This window comes from Microcaecilia unicolor, chromosome 2, assembly GCF_901765095.1.
Source record: "Microcaecilia unicolor chromosome 2, aMicUni1.1, whole genome shotgun sequence".
NCBI classification, from domain to species: domain Eukaryota; kingdom Metazoa; phylum Chordata; class Amphibia; order Gymnophiona; family Siphonopidae; genus Microcaecilia; species Microcaecilia unicolor.
Window position 1 is genome coordinate 45,711,850 of NC_044032.1, and position 19,640 is coordinate 45,731,489.

General features: G+C 41.8%; 1 protein-coding gene across 1 annotated transcript in view; it reads left to right on the forward strand.

Moving 5' to 3' along the window:
* KATNAL2 (katanin catalytic subunit A1 like 2) overlaps positions 1–19,187 on the forward strand; it is a 159,727-nt gene extending 140,540 nt beyond the window's left edge. Inside the window, exons 15-16 of the mRNA XM_030192914.1 lie at positions 10,007–10,109; positions 18,052–19,187. Of these exons, the coding sequence (XP_030048774.1) occupies positions 10,007–10,109; positions 18,052–18,191 (243 nt within the window). The 3' untranslated portion in view covers positions 18,192–19,187. The remainder of the gene's footprint in view (positions 1–10,006; positions 10,110–18,051) is intronic.
* Positions 19,188–19,640: the final 453 nt, after the last annotated feature.

Sequence of the window (19,640 nt, forward strand, 5' to 3'; positions counted from 1 at the left end):
AAGGGCTTCTCAGACAAGGTCATCGCCACTATGCTGAGAGCGAGGAAGCGCTCTACTTCTACTGCTTACGCCAGGGTTTGGCGTATCTTTGCAGCGTGGTGTGAAGCAGGTTCACTTTCTCCCTTCACTGCTCCAATTTCTTCAGTGTTGGCGTTCCTGCAAGAAGGTCTGGAGAAAGGCCTGTCGCTCAGTTCCCTTAAAGTCCAGGTAGCGGCTCTGGCTTGCTTCAGGGGCCGCCTGAAGGGTGCTTCCCTGGCTTCGCAGCCAGATGTGGTGCGCTTTCTCAAGGGAGTTAATCACCTGCGCCCTCCTCTGCACTCAGTGGTGCCTGCGTGGAATCTCAACCTGGTACTAAGAGCATTGCAGAAGCCGCCTTTTGAACCCTTGTCGAGGGCATCTCTGAAAGACCTGACGTTGAAAGCAGTCTTTTTGGTGGCTATCACTTCAGCCAGAAGAGTTTCCGAGCTCCAGGCGCTCTCATGTCGAGAGCCTTTTCTGCAGTTCACTGAGGCAGGAGTGACTATTCGCACAGTGTCTTCCTTCCTGCCCAAGATTGTTTCTCGTTTCCATGTGAATCAGCAGCTCTGTCTCCCTTCCTTTCGTAGGGAGGACTACCCAGAGGAGTACTCTGCTCTTAAATATCTGGATGTGAGACGAGTCATCATCAGATACTTGGAAGTGACCAATGATTTCCGGAAATCGGATCATCTGTTTGTCCTGTTTGCAGGTCCTCGTAAGGGTCTGCAGGCTGCTAAGCCTACAGTGGCAAGATGGGTCAAGGAAGCCATTGCAGCGGCTTATGTGGCCGCGGGGAAGGTGCCGCCTATCCAGCTGAAGGCTCACTCCACGAGAGCTCAGGCGGCCTCGATGGCAGAGGCCGGATCCGTCTCCTTGGAAGAGATATGCAAGGCGGCAACTTGGGCTTCGGCTCATACATTCTCCAAGCATTACCGTTTGACTGTGGCTGCACGGGCGGAGGCCCGGTTTGGAGCTTCGGTGTTGAGGTCAGGGATTTCAATGTCCCGCCCTGGGTGAGTACTGCTTCGGTACATCCCACCAGTCTATGGATTGATCAGCTTGATGATATGGAAGGTAAAATTATGTATAATCATACCTGATAATTTTCTTTCCATTAATCATAGCTGATCAATCCATAGCCCCTCCCAGATATCTGTACTGTTTTTATTCTGGTTGCATTTCAGGTTCAAGTTTAGTCTTCAGTTACTTCAGAAAGACTTCGTGTTCAAGTTTTTTCACTTGGATTCTTCAAGAGTTAAGACGAGTTTGTGTTACAGTGAGCTGCTGCATTCCTCTCCCCTCCGTTTTACGGGGCTGGATTGAGACTTAAAATTCTGCCGGCACTCCCTCCCGCTTCGTGCGGCTGTAGGGCAGCTTTGTACCCCTCCCGCTTCGGCGGTGTTAGGGTCAGTCAGCTCCTCCCGCGGTTGCGGTTGCAGGATAAGCCAGATCCTCCCGCATCGGCGGGTGTGGTGTCCCTCCCCCGCTCCGCGGGGATGAGCTGGACGGATTCCCCTCCCCCACTTGTGTGGGGATGAGCTGGGTTAATTCCCCTCCCCCGTTTCGGCGGTGGTGAGCTGGGCAGAGTGTCCCTTCGTGGGTGTAATTCTCTAAGTGCTGAGTCCTGCGGATGGAGCTTTGATATCGACATACTGAGGAGTTTCCGGCAGCACATGACCACATATAGGGAGGCAAAAGTTTGCTCTCTATCTCCACCTGCTGGTAGATGGACACAACCCACCAGTCTATGGATTGATCAGCTATGATTAATGGAAAGAAAATTATCGGGTATGATTATACATAATTTTACCTTCCCTCCTGGGCAGAAGTTCTTGGAGACATATCCTTGGTGCGAGAGGATAGTGTATCCCCTAGTGAGCAGGTCCTGGCTACAGGAGTATTTCCTTCTTTACCAGGGTGATGCTCTCCTTCTAGGATACCTCGCTCTTCCAAGGCAGCACAGGGGCTTCCAGACTGGAGGTGGAACTTCTGTACAATGTCCCTATAGGTCTCCTCTATGTAGCTCTCTGTCTCCCTCAGCTTCACCAAGTCTGTTACTCTAGCCTCAAGAGAACGGACCCATTCTCTGAGAGCTAGGAGCTCTTTGCATTGGTAACACATATATAACCGCTCACCAACTGGGAGATAATCATACACGTGACACTCAATGCAAAAGACTGGATAGCACCCCTCTTGCTGCTGGACCGCTGTCTCTTTCTTAGTATTTTTGAGTTTTTCAATAATTTAAAACGTGCTAAAGTATTAATGATATTAGTCTAATATACATTTTTTTTTTAGCTTATATGGTATATTTTGTGATTTATTTAGTGTTTTCTTCTTTTAAAGTAATGAAATGTAATTAACTCTGTACGAGCACTCCTTGCTTGTTATCCTGAGTAGAATAACTGACTGTAAATGAAGAGTTGTGCTAGGGGTGGGTGGAAGTTGTGGGTGGGTGGGATTGAAGACTGAACTAGATCCTTCTGTGCATTCTAGAGACTATCTGTTAATGCTTAGTTACAAAGTTTGTGTTTTGAACCTAAGGGGGATAGTGCATGGAGATTAGTTGGTAAAGTTTGCTTTTTTTTATATTTTTATTCTGCCTATCACTAACCTACAATTCCTCCTTTAAACCCCAATCTTTAAGTTCCCAAAGCACTAAGCAAAATAATGTTCTTACCAGAGAAATGTTCTCTACTCTCAGAACTTCTCAGAAATGGCCATTTTTCTTGATGGAGGAGGGTGAATAGTGTAGTGCCGTAGGGATCTGTACTGGAACCGGTGCTATTTAACATATTTATAAATGATATGGAAATCGGAATGATGAGTGAGGTGATTAAATTTGTGGATGACACAAAACTATTCAAAGTTGTCAAAACACATGTGGACTGTGAAAAACTGTAGGAAGACCTTAGGTAACTGGAAGACTAGGCATACAAATGGCAGATGAAATTTAATGTGGACAAATACAAAATGATGCACATTGGGAAGAATAATCCAAATTATAGTTACCCAATGCTAGGGTCCACCTTAGGAGTCAGCCCTGAAGAAAAAGATCTAGGTGTTACTCAGACGATACGCTGAAATCTTCTGTTCAACGTGCGGCAGCAGCCAAAAAAGCAAACAGGATGCTAGGAATTATTAGGAAAGGGATGCAAAATAAGACCAAGAATATTATAATGCCTCTGTATCACTGTATGGTACGACCTCACCTTGACTACTGCGTCCAATTCTGGTCACCATATCTCAAATTACGTAATTGGAAAAGGTTCAAGAAGAGCGACCAAAATGACAAAGGGGATGGAACTCCTCCCATACCAGAAAAGGCTAAAGAGGTTAGGGCTCTTCAGGTTGGAAAAGAGACAGCTGAGGGAAGATATGATTGAGGTCTATAAAATCCTGAGTGATGTAGAACAGGTAAAGGTGAATTGATTTTTCACTCTTTCAAAAAGTATAAAAACGAAGGGACACTCAATGAAATTGCATGGAAATATTTTTTCACTCGGAGAATAGTTAAGCTCTGGATCTTGCTTCGGATGATGTCTTAATAATGGTTAGCTTATCTGGGTTTAAAAAAGGTTTGAACCTAGAGGAAAAGTCCGTAGTCTGTTATTGAGATGGACATGGGAGAAAGCCGCTGCTTGCCCTGGGATTGGTAACATGGAATGTTGCTACTAATTGGGTTCCTTCGATTTTTCACTCTTTCAAAAAGTATAAACACGAAGGGACACTCAATGAAATTGCATGGAAATATTTTTTCACTCAGAGAATAGTTAAGCTGTGGAGCTTGCTTTGGATGATGTGTTAATAATGGTTAGCTTATCTGGGTTTAAAAAAGGTTTGAACCTAGAGGAAAAGTCCGTAGTCTGTTATTGAGATGGACATGGGAGAAGCCGCTGCTTGTCCTGGGATTGGTAGCATGGAATGTTGCTGCTAATTGGGTTTCTTCCAGGTACTTGTGACCAGGATTAGCCACGGTGGAAAGCAGAATACTGGTCTCGATGGACGATTGGTCTGACCCAGTATGTCTATTCTTATGTTCTTTACTTGCAGTCTCCGGTCTGCAGTATACTAAATCTTCCACAAGATGTCTCTGTGGCTCAGTCGATTAGCTCGATCCGCTGTTAACTGAAAGGTTGGTGTTTCAAGCCTACCCAGGGAGGGCATGGAATCTCTTTTCTGTTTATTTCAAAAGAACTAACTTTGCTGAGATGGGGGAATTTCTCAAGCAAGAGTTAGCAGGATGGGAACAGCTGAAGGAAGTAGAACAGCAGTGGAGAAGACTGAAAGGAGCTATTTTAAAGGCAACTAACATTTATGTTAATAAATTACATAAAGGAAAGAGGAAAAGAAGGCAGTTCTGGTTCTCGAACTTAGTAGAACTTAGTAGCTGAAAAGGTAAAGAAAAGGAGGTTACCTTCATATGATATAAGATGACTCAGAAAGAAGAAGACAGGCGAGAATACCTGGATTAGCTAAGAGACGCTGGAAAAGCTGTCAGGAAAGTGAAGAGGCAAATGGAAGAAAAGATAGCTAATACTGTAAAATTGGGGGATAAGACGTTTTTCAGATATGTAAGCGACAGGAGGAAATGCCAAAATAGCATTGCGAGGCTCAAAGCAGAAGAAGGGGAGGAATATGTGGAAGCTGATAAGGATAATCTGAACTGCTTAACAGTTTTTTCTGTTCTGTGTTCACAGATGAAAGGCCAGGGGTAGGACCACAGAAAACAAACTTCAAAAGGGGATGGATGTATGATAGACCAAGACCCTTTCTCGGAGGACAGTGTTCGTGAGGAGCTAGCTAAACTAAAAGTAGACAAAGGGATGGGGCCTGATGGGATACATCCAAGGGTACTCAAGGAACTCGGAGAAGTTCTGGCGGCTCTGCTGACTGACTTCTTCAATGCTTCCTTAGAGTCTGGTGTGGTCCCGAAGGACTGGAGAAGGGTGGAGGTGGTCCCTTTGCACAAGAATGGAAGTAAGGATGAGGTTGGGAATTACAGATCAATCTAACTTCGATGGTGAGTAAACTAATGAAAACGCTTCTAAAGAGGAGAATTGTAAGGTTTCTCGAATTGAATGGAATGCAGGACCCGACGCAGCATGGCTTCTCTAGAGGCAGGTCGTGTCAGACGAATGTGATTGATTTTTTTCTACTGGGTGACCAAACATTTGGACGTGGGAGGGGCTCTGGATGTGGTGTATTTGGATTTCAGCAAGGCCTTTGACACGGTTCCGCACAGGTGACTCATAAATAAACTGAGCTCCCTCAGTATGGGACCTAGAGTAACTGACTGGGTTAAAAATTGGTTGAATGAAAGGAAACAGAAGGTAGTGGTAAATGGAGTGTGCTCTGAATATAAGAATGTTATCAGTGGAGTACCGCAGGGATCGGTCCTAGGGCTGGCTCTTTTAATATCTTTGTGAGTGATATTGTGGAAGGACTGTCTGGTAAGGTTTGTCTCTTTGCAGATGATAACCAAACTCTGCACAAGAGTGGACACCCTGGAGGGTGTGGATGACATGAGGAAGGACTTAGCGAAACTTGAGGAACGGTCCAATATTTGGCAACTAAAAGTTAATGCTAAAAAATGCAGGGTCATGAACTTGGGTCACAAGATTCAGAGTGCTTCTGTGTACAAAGGAAGAGCGAGACTTGGGGTTGATTGTGTCTGATGACCTTAAAGTCGCCAGACAGGTAGAAAAAGCAACGGTCAAAGCCAGAAGGATGCTTGGGTGCATAAGGAGACTGATGACCAGCAGAAAGAAAGAGGTGGTGGTGCTCTTGTATAAGTCTCTGGTGAAGGCCCCTTTTAAATTATTGTGTGCAGTTCTGGAGACCGCAGCTTTGGAAAGATATAAACAGGATGCAGTTGGTTCAGAGAGTGGCTACAAAATTGGTAAGCGCTCTTTGACATAAAACATATAAGGACAGGCTTATGAACCTCAACATATATACGCTGGAAGAAAGGAGGGAAAGAGGAGATATGATAGAAACATTTAAACATCTCAGGGGCATTAATGTATAGGAAAAAAGCCTTTTTCAAATGAAGGAAAACTCTGGAATGAGGGGGCATACAATGAAGTTAACAGGAAATAGGCTTAGGAGGAATCTAAGAAAGTATTTATTTATGGAAAGGGTGATGGAAGCGTGGAATGGCCTCCCGGTGGAGATTGTGGAGATGAGGACTGTGTCAGAGTTTAAGAATGTGGGATCCCTTAGGAAAAGGAGGAGTTAAGGGTTATGGAGGATGGACGGACTGGATGGGCCATTTGGCCTTTATCTGCCATCATGTTTCTATGTTTCTAGATACCCTCCCACAGGAGCAGGCTGCAGAGCTTCGCCAGCTGGCCAGCAAGCAGCTGGAGTGTAGAAAATATCTGGCCAGGGGCGTGCATATGACTTCTTTACTATAGCATCCAGATCTTCGCTAGGGGTGTGGGGATGCGCAGACTCATGCATGTTCTTCTCTGCAAATTTTGTTGTTCGACCAATGCACACTGCTTTACAGTAGCCTACCTGGCATGGATCACTGTAATCAGATTCATCATCTCAATGTATGGAGAGAGCTCTCATAATTGTTATGAATGATAGAAGCAGTTTCTAAAGATTGCTTGATTTTGCAGAATCAAAATAAGTGATAAGCCCAGCAATATTCCTGTAATTTTAGAGTGAGTTCATAGTTCTCAAAAGATTTTGATGTCACATGGCCATGCATATTAGGAACCACATAATCTGTTTTACTTGAGTTCAGATAGTTTGTTGTTGTTAGTAGTGCCTTTGGGGAGGGGGGGGGTTGTTTTTTTGTATGTGTGTGTGTTTTTGCCTATTCTTGAGTTGCTGTTAAATAGGCTGTCAATTAACTCAAAGCTGGATATGAGTAGCTGTGTATCATTGGTATAGATATAGAATTTTGAGCCCATCAACTGCAATAGCTTAGCTAAAGCCTTGAGGTGACAATATGGATCCTTTTAGTGCCTTGATGATCAGTGCCAATAATGAGGTTTTGCTGATCAGAATTGACTTAGGATTTAAACCACAGATATACTATCTATGTCACCAAGTGAGGAGTAGCCGAATGGTTAGTGCAGTGGTGTGAGAACCTAGTGAACTAGGTTCAGTTCCCTCTGTGACTCCTTGTGATCCTGGGCAAGTCACTTAACCCTCCATTGCCACGGGTACAAAACTTAGATTGTGAGCCCACTAGGGACAGAGAAAATACCTGCATTTAATAAATGTAAGCCACTTTGGTTGTACCAAACAAAAGTGGTATACCAAATCTATGACCTTTTACCCTTGATTCCTTTACCTGTTTTTGCCAACCATGCTAAACGTTGAGGTCCACAGTGTTTAAAGCTGCTGAGAAATTCAATGGCAATAATATCTGGGTAAATCCCTATCACAGTTTCTGTAGAGATTTAGCCAGGATATGAGAACTGTATACTGTTACATGCCCAAGTCTAAATCTGGATTGATGCAGATCTAGCCAGTTTTCTTCTAGCCAGTTGTTGAGCTGTCTGCAGACCGTTCTTTAAGTTTACACAGAAAAGGGATGTCATGGACATTCGTTTTCAGGAGAGGGTGCACCACAACAGCCCATTTTGTTCCTGTTTGCAACTGCCTGTCCAGAAGAGAAAAGGTCACAATTTTATTGGCCCCATCTATGAGGCCCCTCAGTTGTAAGCGTTTCAAGAATATTTTTAGCGCCTCCTCTCATGGGCAAAAGTACCTTGTCTACTCTTGTTTGAACATTGCTCTGATTTTGAACAAATAAAATAATGGAGATAGTCCAGGACTGGAAATCACATTTGGTTTCTGGACTGGAGTCTGATCTTTTCTTGGCTTGGTCTAGGGAAATTGTTAGACAATATTCTACCCTTGTGAGGATGCCCTGTGCATAATTCAACAATAGCACTTAACATCTGGCACATGCATGATCATCTAAGGTCTGCTGTTCCTTGACTAGAGTACCATTGCTGAGAAACTGTAGAGTGAGGTGCAGGCAATTAAGGAGGGAAAAATACATTTCTGCAAATGAAGGTGCACAGTGCCTTTAAGCTTTAAATTTTCCTGACAGCATTATCCAGAAAGGAGTAGGGGTAAACTTTACTTGGATCGCTGAATAAATTAGCAAAAAAAAACCCCAAAACAAATGTTGCAGTTTCCTAGTTTATTCAAAGATAATTGAATACACTAATGATTAATTGTAAAATGGAGACAAGACAATATATTGGAAAATATTTATACTTGACCATAAGTACAGATGTGTCTTCTAGCTGCTGATTGACTTTTTTATAAGATACATTTTACATGTCAGGACAGCCAATTAAGATTATCCTTGGCAAAAGCTGCAGTTCCATAAAATTATTTTTAGTGTTTTTGTGAGTACTGTTTTATTATCAGTTATTATCTTGGACTGTTAACTTCAAGTGGAAGAAGTAAAATTTATTAAGGGGCTCTGTTACTAAAGCTTGGTATACGCTAACAGAATTAGCATGCTTTAAATTCTGTGTGTCTTATTTTATACCAATTGGCCATGTGACACCTAGCGTGCTGTGAACCATGCTGCCTACTTGGCAGCCAAATCCAGCAGCACTGCTAGCCAAAAACACAAGCTGAATCTATCTGAAAGAAAAAGAGATTGAGTGAAGGTGTGTGTGTGGGGGGGGGGGGGGGGGGGGTATATGAGAGAAAAAGAGAGATTGGGTGAATGATGAAGGGGTTACACAAGAGAGTGAGTGCATGTACATTTTGGCCCACCACATGTTATTGTGAAGAAACAGTGTGTGTTAAGCCTGTGAAAATTGGATGTTTTCCTGTCTTAGATATGTCTGAAGTGTATTTCTCCTGTTTGGCCAGCAGATGGTGCATGTTTATGCTTAAAGCTGTTAGAGGACAGACTTCTCTTTCTTTTAGTTGGCACACAGATAATAGGAAGTGCCTGTAGTGATGTAACCAGTTTTATTTGAAACTTGACTGTTCTGGGCTCTGATTGGCCTGGAGTTTGAAATTACCCAGTAGATGTTGGCTGTTGCTTCTGTTTCAGCCCGGGAGCAGAGAGAGAGAGAGAGAGCTCTTTGCTAAAGCCCTTTAAAAAACAGTTGTATTTGATAACTGGTGAACAGCTATATATGTCCTGATTTCCCCAGGTACTTTCTAGGAAGTATGCAAATGTTTAGTTAGTTTTCTAATTGATCCATTTTTCAGTTACTTGTTACTGTTTGCTAATTCCACATTTTTTGTCCACTGTTCCAAGTCCTGAGAATAAACATATTTGTTTGTTTGTTCTGCCTGTCCGGACTGCTTTGTGTATTGGGTCTGTGAATGCTTTCTTGGGAATGTGGGACCACTGGGAGTGTGGCTTCAGTAACCTAGAAATTACTGGGGATAATTGGAGAGTGGGAGGCTTACCCAGAGGCGGTTGTGACCCAGTTGGTGTGAGGAGGGTGCTAGTGTAGAGCACAAGCAGCAGGTGGAGGTGGACTGGAGCTGTGCTGGGGATAGACCTTGTAAGTGGCTGCGGGGTAAGCCCAGGTGGGTGGCTAGGCGTTTCATGACAGTTACAAAATATAAAATGTGGCCCTTGATCAAAAAAAAGTTGGACAGGCCTGGACTAGAGTGACATGAAGGAGAGAATGAGTCAGTCCTGCTTGAAACTTCAGCATTCATTCCACTGAGTGTAAACAAATTCATTGGCTTCCTCTGCCCCCTTTCCCCTTCTTATTCTGTTAAGTGGGAACAAATCCATTGGATTGTCTGTGCTCTACCCTTTCCTTTGTCTTTTATAGGCAAAGAAACATTCAATATAAAAATAAGAAGGATTTCATATTATACTATTTCTACATTTTTCACAGTAAAAGTGCTGATGATTGGCAGTGCCCTAAAAGTACTAAGTGATTCCCTATTCCGGAAGGTTAACATTGTCCTCATGTTATATGAAATAAGGTATTTGTCTGAATAATACACAATTTTTATATTTTTCAAGGAGACGGATGGATACTCTGGTTCTGACATCAAGCTCGTTTGCAAAGAAGCTGCTATGCGACCAGTGAGAAAAATCTTCAATGCCCTTGAAAGTCATCAGCCAGGTAGTTGTCATTAACTACTTTTAAGCCATGTCCTTCCTTGTTAAGTATTTAACTGTCAAGCAACTGGTGCATCATATTTTCTTCTTTCACTCTAGACTTATGTAGTTTCCTAAATTTTCTGCATTTTATTTATTTTAAAATATTTATAAATTGCACAATCCTATAGTACTTGGTGGTGCACAAAAACCTCTAAATAACTTCAAATTCAGCCAGATTATTAGCTTGCTTTCATCAAAGACATAAGAACATAAGAGTACCCATACTGGGTCAGACAAATGGTCCATCTAGCCCAGTATCCTGTTTTCCAAAGAGTAGCCAAGCCAGGTCGCAAGTACCTGGCAGAAACCCAAATCGTGGCAACACTCCATACTACAAATCCCAGGGCAAGCAGTTGCTTTCCATGTCTGTCTCAATAGCAGACTATGGACTTTTCCTCCAGGAATTTGTCCAAACCTTTTTTTAAACCCAGATACGCTAACCGCTCGTACCACCTCCTCCAGCAAAGAGTTCCAGAGCTTAACTATTCGTTGAGTGAAAAAAATATTTCTTCCTATTTGTTTTAAAAGTGTTTCTATGTAACTTCCTTGAGAGTCCCCTAGTCTTTGCAGTTATAACAAGTTACAAGCATATACAGTGGTGGAAATAAGTATTTGATCCCTTGCTGATTTTGTAAGTTTGCCCACTGACAAAGACATGAGCAGCCCATAATTGAAGGGTAGGTTATTGGTAACAGTGAGAGATAGCACATCACAAATTAAATCCGGAAAATCACATTGTGGAAAGTATATGAATTTATTTGCATTCTGCAGAGGGAAATAAGTATTTGATCCCCCACCAACCAGTAAGAGATCTGGCCCCTACAGACCAGGTAGATGCTCTAAATCAACTCGTTACCTGCATGACAGACAGCTGTCGGCAATGGTCACCTGTATGAAAGACACCTGTCCACAGACTCAGTGAATCAGTCAGACTCTAACCTCTACAAAATGGCCAAGAGCAAGGAGCTGTCTAAGGATGTCAGGGACAAGATCATACACCTGCACAAGGCTGGAATGGGCTACAAAACCATCAGTAAGACGCTGGGCGAGAAGGAGACAACTGTTGGTGCCATAGTAAGAAAATGGAAGAAGTACAAAATGACTGTCAATCGACAAAGATCTGGGGCTCCACGCAAAATCTCACCTCGTGGGGTATCCTTGATCATGAGGAAGGTTAGAAATCAGCCTACAACTACAAGGGGGGAACTTGTCAATGATCTCAAGGCAGCTGGGACCACTGTCACCACGAAAACCATTGGTAACACATTACGACATAACGGATTGCAATCCTGCAGTGCCCGCAAGGTCCCCCTGCTCCGGAAGGCACATGTGACGGTCCGTCTGAAGTTTGCCAGTGAACACCTGGATGATGCCGAGAGTGATTGGGAGAAGGTGCTGTGGTCAGATGAGACAAAAATTGAGCTCTTTGGCATGAACTCAACTCGCCGTGTTTGGAGGAAGAGAAATGCTGCCTATGACCCAAAGAACACCGTCCCCACTGTCAAGCATGGAGGTGGAAATGTTATGTTTTGGGGGTGTTTCTCTGCTAAGGGCACAGGACTACTTCACCGCATCAATGGGAGAATGGATGGGGCCATGTACCGTACAATTCTGAGTGACAACCTCCTTCCCTCCGCCAGGGCCTTAAAAATGGGTCGTGGCTGGGTCTTCCAGCACGACAATGACCCAAAACATACAGCCAAGGCAACAAAGGAGTGGCTCAGGAAGAAGCACATTAGGGTCATGGAGTGGCCTAGCCAGTCACCAGACCTTAATCCCATTGAAAACTTATGGAGGGAGCTGAAGCTGCGAGTTGCCAAGCGACAGCCCAGAACTCTTAATGATTTAGAGATGATCTGCAAAGAGGAGTGGACCAAAATTCCTCCTGACATGTGTGCAAACCTCATCATCAACTACAGAAGACGTCTGACCGCTGTGCTTGCCAACAAGGGTTTTGCCACCAAGTATTAGGTCTTGTTTGCCAGAGGGATTAAATACTTATTTCCCTCTGCAGAATGCAAATAAATTCATATACTTTCCACAATGTGATTTTCCGGATTTAATTTGTGATGTGCTATCTCTCACTGTTACCAATAACCTACCCTTCAATTATGGGCTGCTCATGTCTTTGTCAGTGGGCAAACTTACAAAATCAGCAAGGGATCAAATACTTATTTCCACCACTGTATATATTTATAAGGTTTCACATGTCTACATTTATGGACAGTAGCCTTTTAAACAAAAGAACATATATAGTGGGAAAGCAAATCACTTTAAAGCAATATTTATTAAAACCATATATAAATGACTTTTCAGTTGTATTCTGTACTATGTATCTGTAGCCATTAAGCATGCGGCAGTCTGTTATTTCGCTGGAGTCATCTGACGGTACTGAATGCTACTTCAGACTAGCTCAGTGTGCTGCTGCGGCTAAGAAAGCAAATAAAATGTTGGGTATTATTAGGAAAGGAATAGAAAACAAAAATGAGGATGTTATAATGCCTTTGTATCGCTCCATGGTGCGACCGCACCTCGAATATTGTGTTCAATTCTGGTCGCCTTATCTCAAAAAGATATAGTGGAATTAGAAAAGGTGCAGCGAAGGGCGACGAAAATGATAAAGGGGATGGGACGATTTCCCTATGAGGAAAGGCTAAAGCGGCTAGGGCTCTTCAGCTTGGAGAAAAGGCAGCTGAGGGGAGATGTGATAGAGGTCTATAAAATAATGAGTGGAGTTGAACGGGTAGATGTGAAGCGTCTGTTCACGCTTTCCAAAAATACTAGGATTAGGGGGCATGCAATGAAGCTGCAATGTAGTAAATTTAAAACGAATCCGAGAAACTTTTTCTTCACTCAACGTGTAATTAAACTCTGGAATTCGTTGCCAGAGAATGTGGTAAAGGCAGTTAGCTTAGCGGAGTTTAAAAAAGGTTTGGACGGCTTCCTAAAGGAAAAGTCCATAGACCGTTATTAAATGGACTTGGGGAAAATCCACTATTTCTGGGATAAGCAGTATAAAATGTTTTGTACTTTTTGGGATCTTGCCAGGTATTTGTGACCTGGATTGGCCACTGTTGGAAACAGGATGCTGGGCTTGATGGACCTTTGGTCTTTCCCAGTATGGCAATATGTATGTACTTATACCTGCTGTTCACTCTCATCTTCACATTTCTTGTGTGTATCTGGAAGCTGCTTCTCATGCTCATGATGTACTCTTTCGGTTTTAATTTTGCTTTTTATTTTTGACCATTTGGTTCTTAGTTCAAGATTTGTATGGCTATTCACTTGGTGATATTCATTTGAATCTATAACTTGCTCTGTTCACATAACACTTCTAAGCTCTGCAGAATAGTTTTATGTTCTTCAAATCGGCACGAAAGAGATTAAGGCAGAATGGATTTCATCAGAGACTTGCATTCAAGGGTACTTGTGGCATTGTGTCTGATGTACCTGAAGCCTAGGCACTTCATTCCTTGGGTTCAAGTGTGTTTTGGCTTCTTAAAGGTTCATCGCCTTTAGGGAGCCTCAGCACAGCAGTACTTTAATGCCATAGAAATCATGAGAGAAAGCTGACATTTACTCTGGAGCTCTCAGTTTGGAGGGAGGTAGCTTCTAAAGATGTTGTCAAAACATAGATGTTAGAATATCCAATTTGGTTTTAAGTGCTGAGGTAGCTCACGTAGATATAAATACAGAACAGCTAAATTAAATGTACTAATTGCTAATAATAATAGATATCTTAGAGACCTAGTTGCATACTATATAGTTCAGCTGTTAAGAAAGCTGTACAGTTCAGGCACTAGATGATATGAAAATTCTCTTTATTGAACAAATAAAGTAACTCAGTAAGAGCTCTTACGACAACCAGTCAATAACATTTCATGACAATTCGTTTGAAGTTTGTAACCCCAACATCATAACAAATTACCTCTTTCCCTCCATTCCATTCCCCCTGTGGGTTGGCAAAAGGGGGCAGCAGGACATCAAACCCATTCAACTATAATTCTAGCTCATTCAGTATCGTACTCCTCATTCTAGTTGGCAGGGATTGAATGTATAACTCCCTGGTGGTCCAAAAATATCTCTTTCTTTTAAAGGTGAGTCTGGCGTCCCTAGCCTCTAAAGTTATCAGGCTGTAGAAGGCATTTCATCAGTGCCAGTGTGTGGGAGGCTTGTCTTCCGTACAACACTACATGCGTTGCTTAACAGTAATCTTTCCCCTTTATGGAAAGAACCACATACTAATATTTTCCCTAATAGGAGTCCCAAAGGGGACCCACATACTAATATTTTCCCTAATAGGAGTCCCAAAGGGGACCTTACTATCTGTCTTCCCATTAGATTTTCCAGAAAAATGACAATCTTGCAAGCAAAAAGATTGTATCTATGAGCAACCCCACAGAAAATGAGAGAGCGTTATATCACTTATCCCACATTTAGTACAACTTTGAGTCGATACTGCTGCGGCCCTATAAGCCCGTTTCTGTAAGAAATAAGCTCTTACTAGTATTCAAAAGCGACATTCTCATAGGTTGGCACTACAGGTAATTGAAGGCGTCAGACTGAACAGTTGAACAAATTCCTAATTTGTCAAAGTTATCCCCAGCTCCATAGCCCAGGAACTAGTAATGGTACTATAATCTTTTAATGGAAGACATGAGCAAAGGACCTTATGGAACCCAGAAACAGAAGCTGGTCGGGGGATTTCTGCCTGAAAAAATTCTGAATGGTGTGAGGCAGCACCTACAAACAAGTTGCCTCTTCGTAGTACAGTCATAATGAGCTAGCTGCTTATAGGCAAATAGATCCATCTGTCTTCTAGCTGGTCCCTGAACTATTTCTTCCATAGGCCGGATAGTCCCATCACCTTGCACCACCTTATGAATGAACTGTATGCCCTTGCTAGCCCATCTTCTAAAGGTAACATTTCCACCCCTGGCAAAAATTCTCGGTTCCCCACTATTGTGAACATCACTACAAACAGGGTTTTCCCATCATATCTGCAGAAGCCTCCTCCATGCTGCTTTCAAAGGGTGAACAAGCATACTGTTTCTCAAATGTGGCGGGAACAATTGCGAGTGAGCATGCAGCAGAAAGCTGAAGTGTAAAGGGTTTCTCTATGCTTGCTCAAATCACATTGGTGTGAACATTTTGCTATCTAAAATCCAATCTCTTATATGGTGCAAGTTGCATGCAAGATTATATAACTGTAAATCAAGGAGGCCCAACCCTCCCTGATAACATGAGCCCAATAATTTGTCTGCTTTCAATTTAAGTTTTTTATTCCCCCCCCCCCCCCCCCCCAAAATTTACTAAATAACTGGTGATCTCTGTGTGTAATTTGTAAGAAGGTTCTTCAGCGTGTATAAACACTAAGCTTATCCTGCTCCTAAGTGATAGAGGTAGCGTTCTTCATGCCTCTAGACGGAGCTTGGTAAATTGTATTAGACTTATATTACAAGCATATAGCTTGAAGGAGTCCACAGACAGCTGAGCCCCTAAGTATCAAAATTTTGTGTCGCCCAGCATAGGGGAAAGGTGCCTCCCCCCCAATGCCCATCTGAGATCATCATCTGTCAGGAGAGCCTTCGACTTCTGTATGTTAAAGGGGGGGAGGGGAGAGTATCGGGGCCCCCTCAGTCCACCTATGGGAGCCCTCCAAAATGTACTTCTGGCTATTCATGCCTTTCCATAGAGGACCTATTTAAAAAGCATATTCTGCATGTAAAACATGTTTTGCTTGTAGAACATAAGAATAGCCATACTGGGTCAGACCAATGGTCCATCTAGCCCAGTATTCTGCTTCCGTGGCCAATCCAAGTCATAAGTACCTAGCAGAAACCCAATTAGTAGCAACATTCCATGCTGCTAATCCCAGGGCAAGCAGTGCCTTCCACCATGTCCATATCAATGACAGACTATGTACTTTTCCTCCAGGAACAAAACCTTTTTTAAACCCAGATATGCTAACTGCTGTTACCACATCCTCTGGCAGTGAGTTCCAGAGCTTAACTGTTCTCTAAATGAAAAAAATATTTCCTCCTATTTGTTTTAAAAATATTTCTGTGTAACTTCATTGAGTGTCCCCTGGTCATTGTACTTTTTTGAAAGAGTGAAAAACCAATTCACTTTTACCCATTCTACACCACTCAAGATTTTGTTGACCTCAATCATATCCCCCCTCAGCCATCTCTGTTCCAAGCTGAAGAGCCTTATCCTCTTTAGCCTTTCATCATACGAGAGGAGTTCCATCCCCTTTATCATTTTGGTCGTTCTTCCTTTAACCTTTTCTAATTCCACTATATCTTTTTTGAGATATGGCCCCCTTCCCTTATATTGTATGGTAAGCTCTCCAGAAATAGCAAAAAATGTACTGTACCCAACTGTACACCTCTACAATAGTATTTATGACTGCAGGTGTCACCTATATGTGGGTTCAGTAGGTATTTTGTGGTGTTTGAGGTGCTCACACTTTCTACCACAAGTATACCAGTTAGAATGGGATATGGACTTGGGTCCCCTTTTTTTACAGTCAGTTGCACCAACTGGTAGGTTACTTTATGGACCTGCTTGCTGCTGTAAGAGGAAAGGCCATTAGATCTGCAGCTATCATAGAGCTTGGTATGTACTGTCACTTTTGGGAGGGGTCAGTGACCATTGGGGCATTAAGAGGTGGTCATGCCTTTATCCCTCCAGTGGTCATCTGGTCAGTTTTGGCACTTAGTCATTCTTGAAACAGGTGTAGCTAAAAACGTTGTTTTTTTTTTTTTTACCCTGGACATTTTTACAATGTTCCATTGTCGCAGAAAAACGTCCAAATCATACGCCTGCCCTAGACCTGCTCAAAACACACCTCCAACACGTCCACTTGAGATTTAGACAAACCACCTAGAAAAATGTCTTAAAAATAACTTTTGAAAAAAAAAAAACAGTCCATCTGCCGCTTTGTGCCATTTTTGGATGTTTTTCTGTTTAAAAAAATGAGCCTCCTAATCTTCTATATAAATTTTTTTTGTGCAAAGTTAAGAAATTTATAAAGGCCTTTATAAAATGAACACACTTGAGAATTTTTATAGATGCTTTATTATACAATTGCCCCTTTACCTTCTCGTTCTTTATAGTGCGCCTGATATTAGGTGCCAGTCATGTAAGTTCTGTACTGAAATGGCAATTACACAACTAAATGGTGGGAAAACAGCAGTTACACACAAAGTGCACTTTGGCAGTACACTATTCTAGAACTTTTCACCTAAGTGCTCTAGTGTATACCTGCAAGGGGGGTGTGGACATGGGAGGAGCATGGGCTCGCTGTGTCCAGCAATTACACACAAACCTTTTAGAATACTGTCAGTTACTTATTTATCTGTCAGCATTAGGCATGAGCATTTACACCAGCCATGGAGATTCTGTAGATGGTCGCACCTAAAGTTATACACATAACTGCAGACTTACACTAGTATTCTCTAACAGCAATTATACACGTAATTTCCATTATAGTGTTTGTGCTACGTGGCTGTGGTCCATGATAGTCTTGCTACACATATGCTGGAAAATGAAACATCCATTAGACATTTAAATCATAGTGGGAAAAAAACAATTGATGTTGAAAAAGAGTTCTTTGAACAGCAGATTAATCAGTCAGTACATTTTTTTTAGCAGAAAGGAAGAAATAATCTGTTCATATTTCAATCCATAATCCTTAAAAAGAAGCTGAACTGTCTGCTACTTATATTTTGTTACACTTGTTCAGTTTGTAAGGAAGAACTGCTTGTTATGAAGGAAGAACAAGAAAATAGTAATAAATCTGAAATCTAAAAGTGAACAAATCATTTTACAACACAGCTCTCACTATATCTAATGAATTAATCTGGCATTCATGTTTTTGTTTGGTTTTCTTTTTAAAGAAAGCAACAATCTACCAAGCATCCAGCTGGACACCGTCACCACATCTGACTTCTTGGAGGTTATAGCTCACACCAAACCATCCGCAAAGAACTTAAGTCACAAATACACAGCCTGGCAAAAGGAATTTGAATCAGTATGACATTGTTCTATTCCTTAAAGGAGCTAGGCCATGAATGAAGATACAGCCCTAGCACTTTTAATCGTTAGGTATGAATTGATTCCTGGGACGGGGTACAGCAGGAATTCAGAGCATTACTGCAGAAATTCGTTTCATAATGCCAACAGAGAGCTGGTGTGCTTATAAATATTTGTTGAAGATTGCTGTTATATGCATTAATACCACCTCATAAGGTGTAAGATGCCAAGAAAATGTATAACAATAATTATGAACAAACCAGTTTCCTATTGTTTTCTTCTTATGCAACTGCTTTACATTTTTTCTATTTTTTATTTTTTTGCTAAGAAGGGTGGGTGGCAGTATACTTGATTTTTCCAGCTAATTACATGGTAAGGGACTCCATGCTTGGAGTCTTTTAACAGATGAAAACTCGACCCGTGACCATATGTTGGTCATGGGAAAGGTTTCATACTGGTGTTTTCAGATTTGTACAATAATCATAACTCTGCCCTTGGTGAATTTGTTTTATGGAGCTCTTTATTTCCTGCATAAGAGCCATGCAAAATGTAATCTGCAGTGAATTATTCTTTTAATGTGGTTAGTAGTCTGTAATTCATCACTTGACAAAAAGCCATACATCTGGGATTATATTTCAAACACCATATATCTTCTCCATTTTTTTGCATTCTGTAGATTTATATTTTATAAAGGGAATTTGACTGCTGTAGCAAACAATGTACACAAACTATTTTACTTCTGTTTGTTATAAAGCTGAACCACCTGTTATCAACCCTGAGATTGTCACTTTCACTAAGCCACATAAGGCCACTTAATATTCAAGTGATTCTGCCTATGCAGTATCATAAAAATTGCAGAGCTGTTTGATGTGCATTTCTTCATTTGCTAAGGTGCTTGAATCAATTTGAGTCAGACTGTGGTAAGGAATGTTTTAAATAATGTAATAGAATTGATTGTGCCACCCAATAAAATCATCCTTTCAAACACATTTCTGCAAAGTAGGGAACCTCTTTTTCTTATAAAATTTGAGTGCAGGTGCACTTTCATGAGGACATATTTATTTATTTATTTAAACTATAGCTTTCATTAGTGGATGCATGACATCTGAAACCAAGTTGTACTCTGGGGCTCATTTTCAAAGCACTTAGACTTACAAATAAGCATAGTAACCTATGGAACTTTGTAAGTTTAAGTGCTTTGAAAATACATATTATAAAACGATTGCAGTCATATCATATAGACATTTCTGAATTGCTTCCTTCAAAATGCTCATTATGCCCAACTCCACTTAAGAGAAAAAGGAACCTCTACTGGGGAGACTACTTTTTACCAATAGTGTATTGTGGCAGAACTTTCAGAGCCATTTGAAAATTTTTGTTTTTAAGAATGATGGCACATATAAATTGTGTTTTCAAGAATATCTGCCCAGTGGTTGGCCAGGACCAAGGCTCT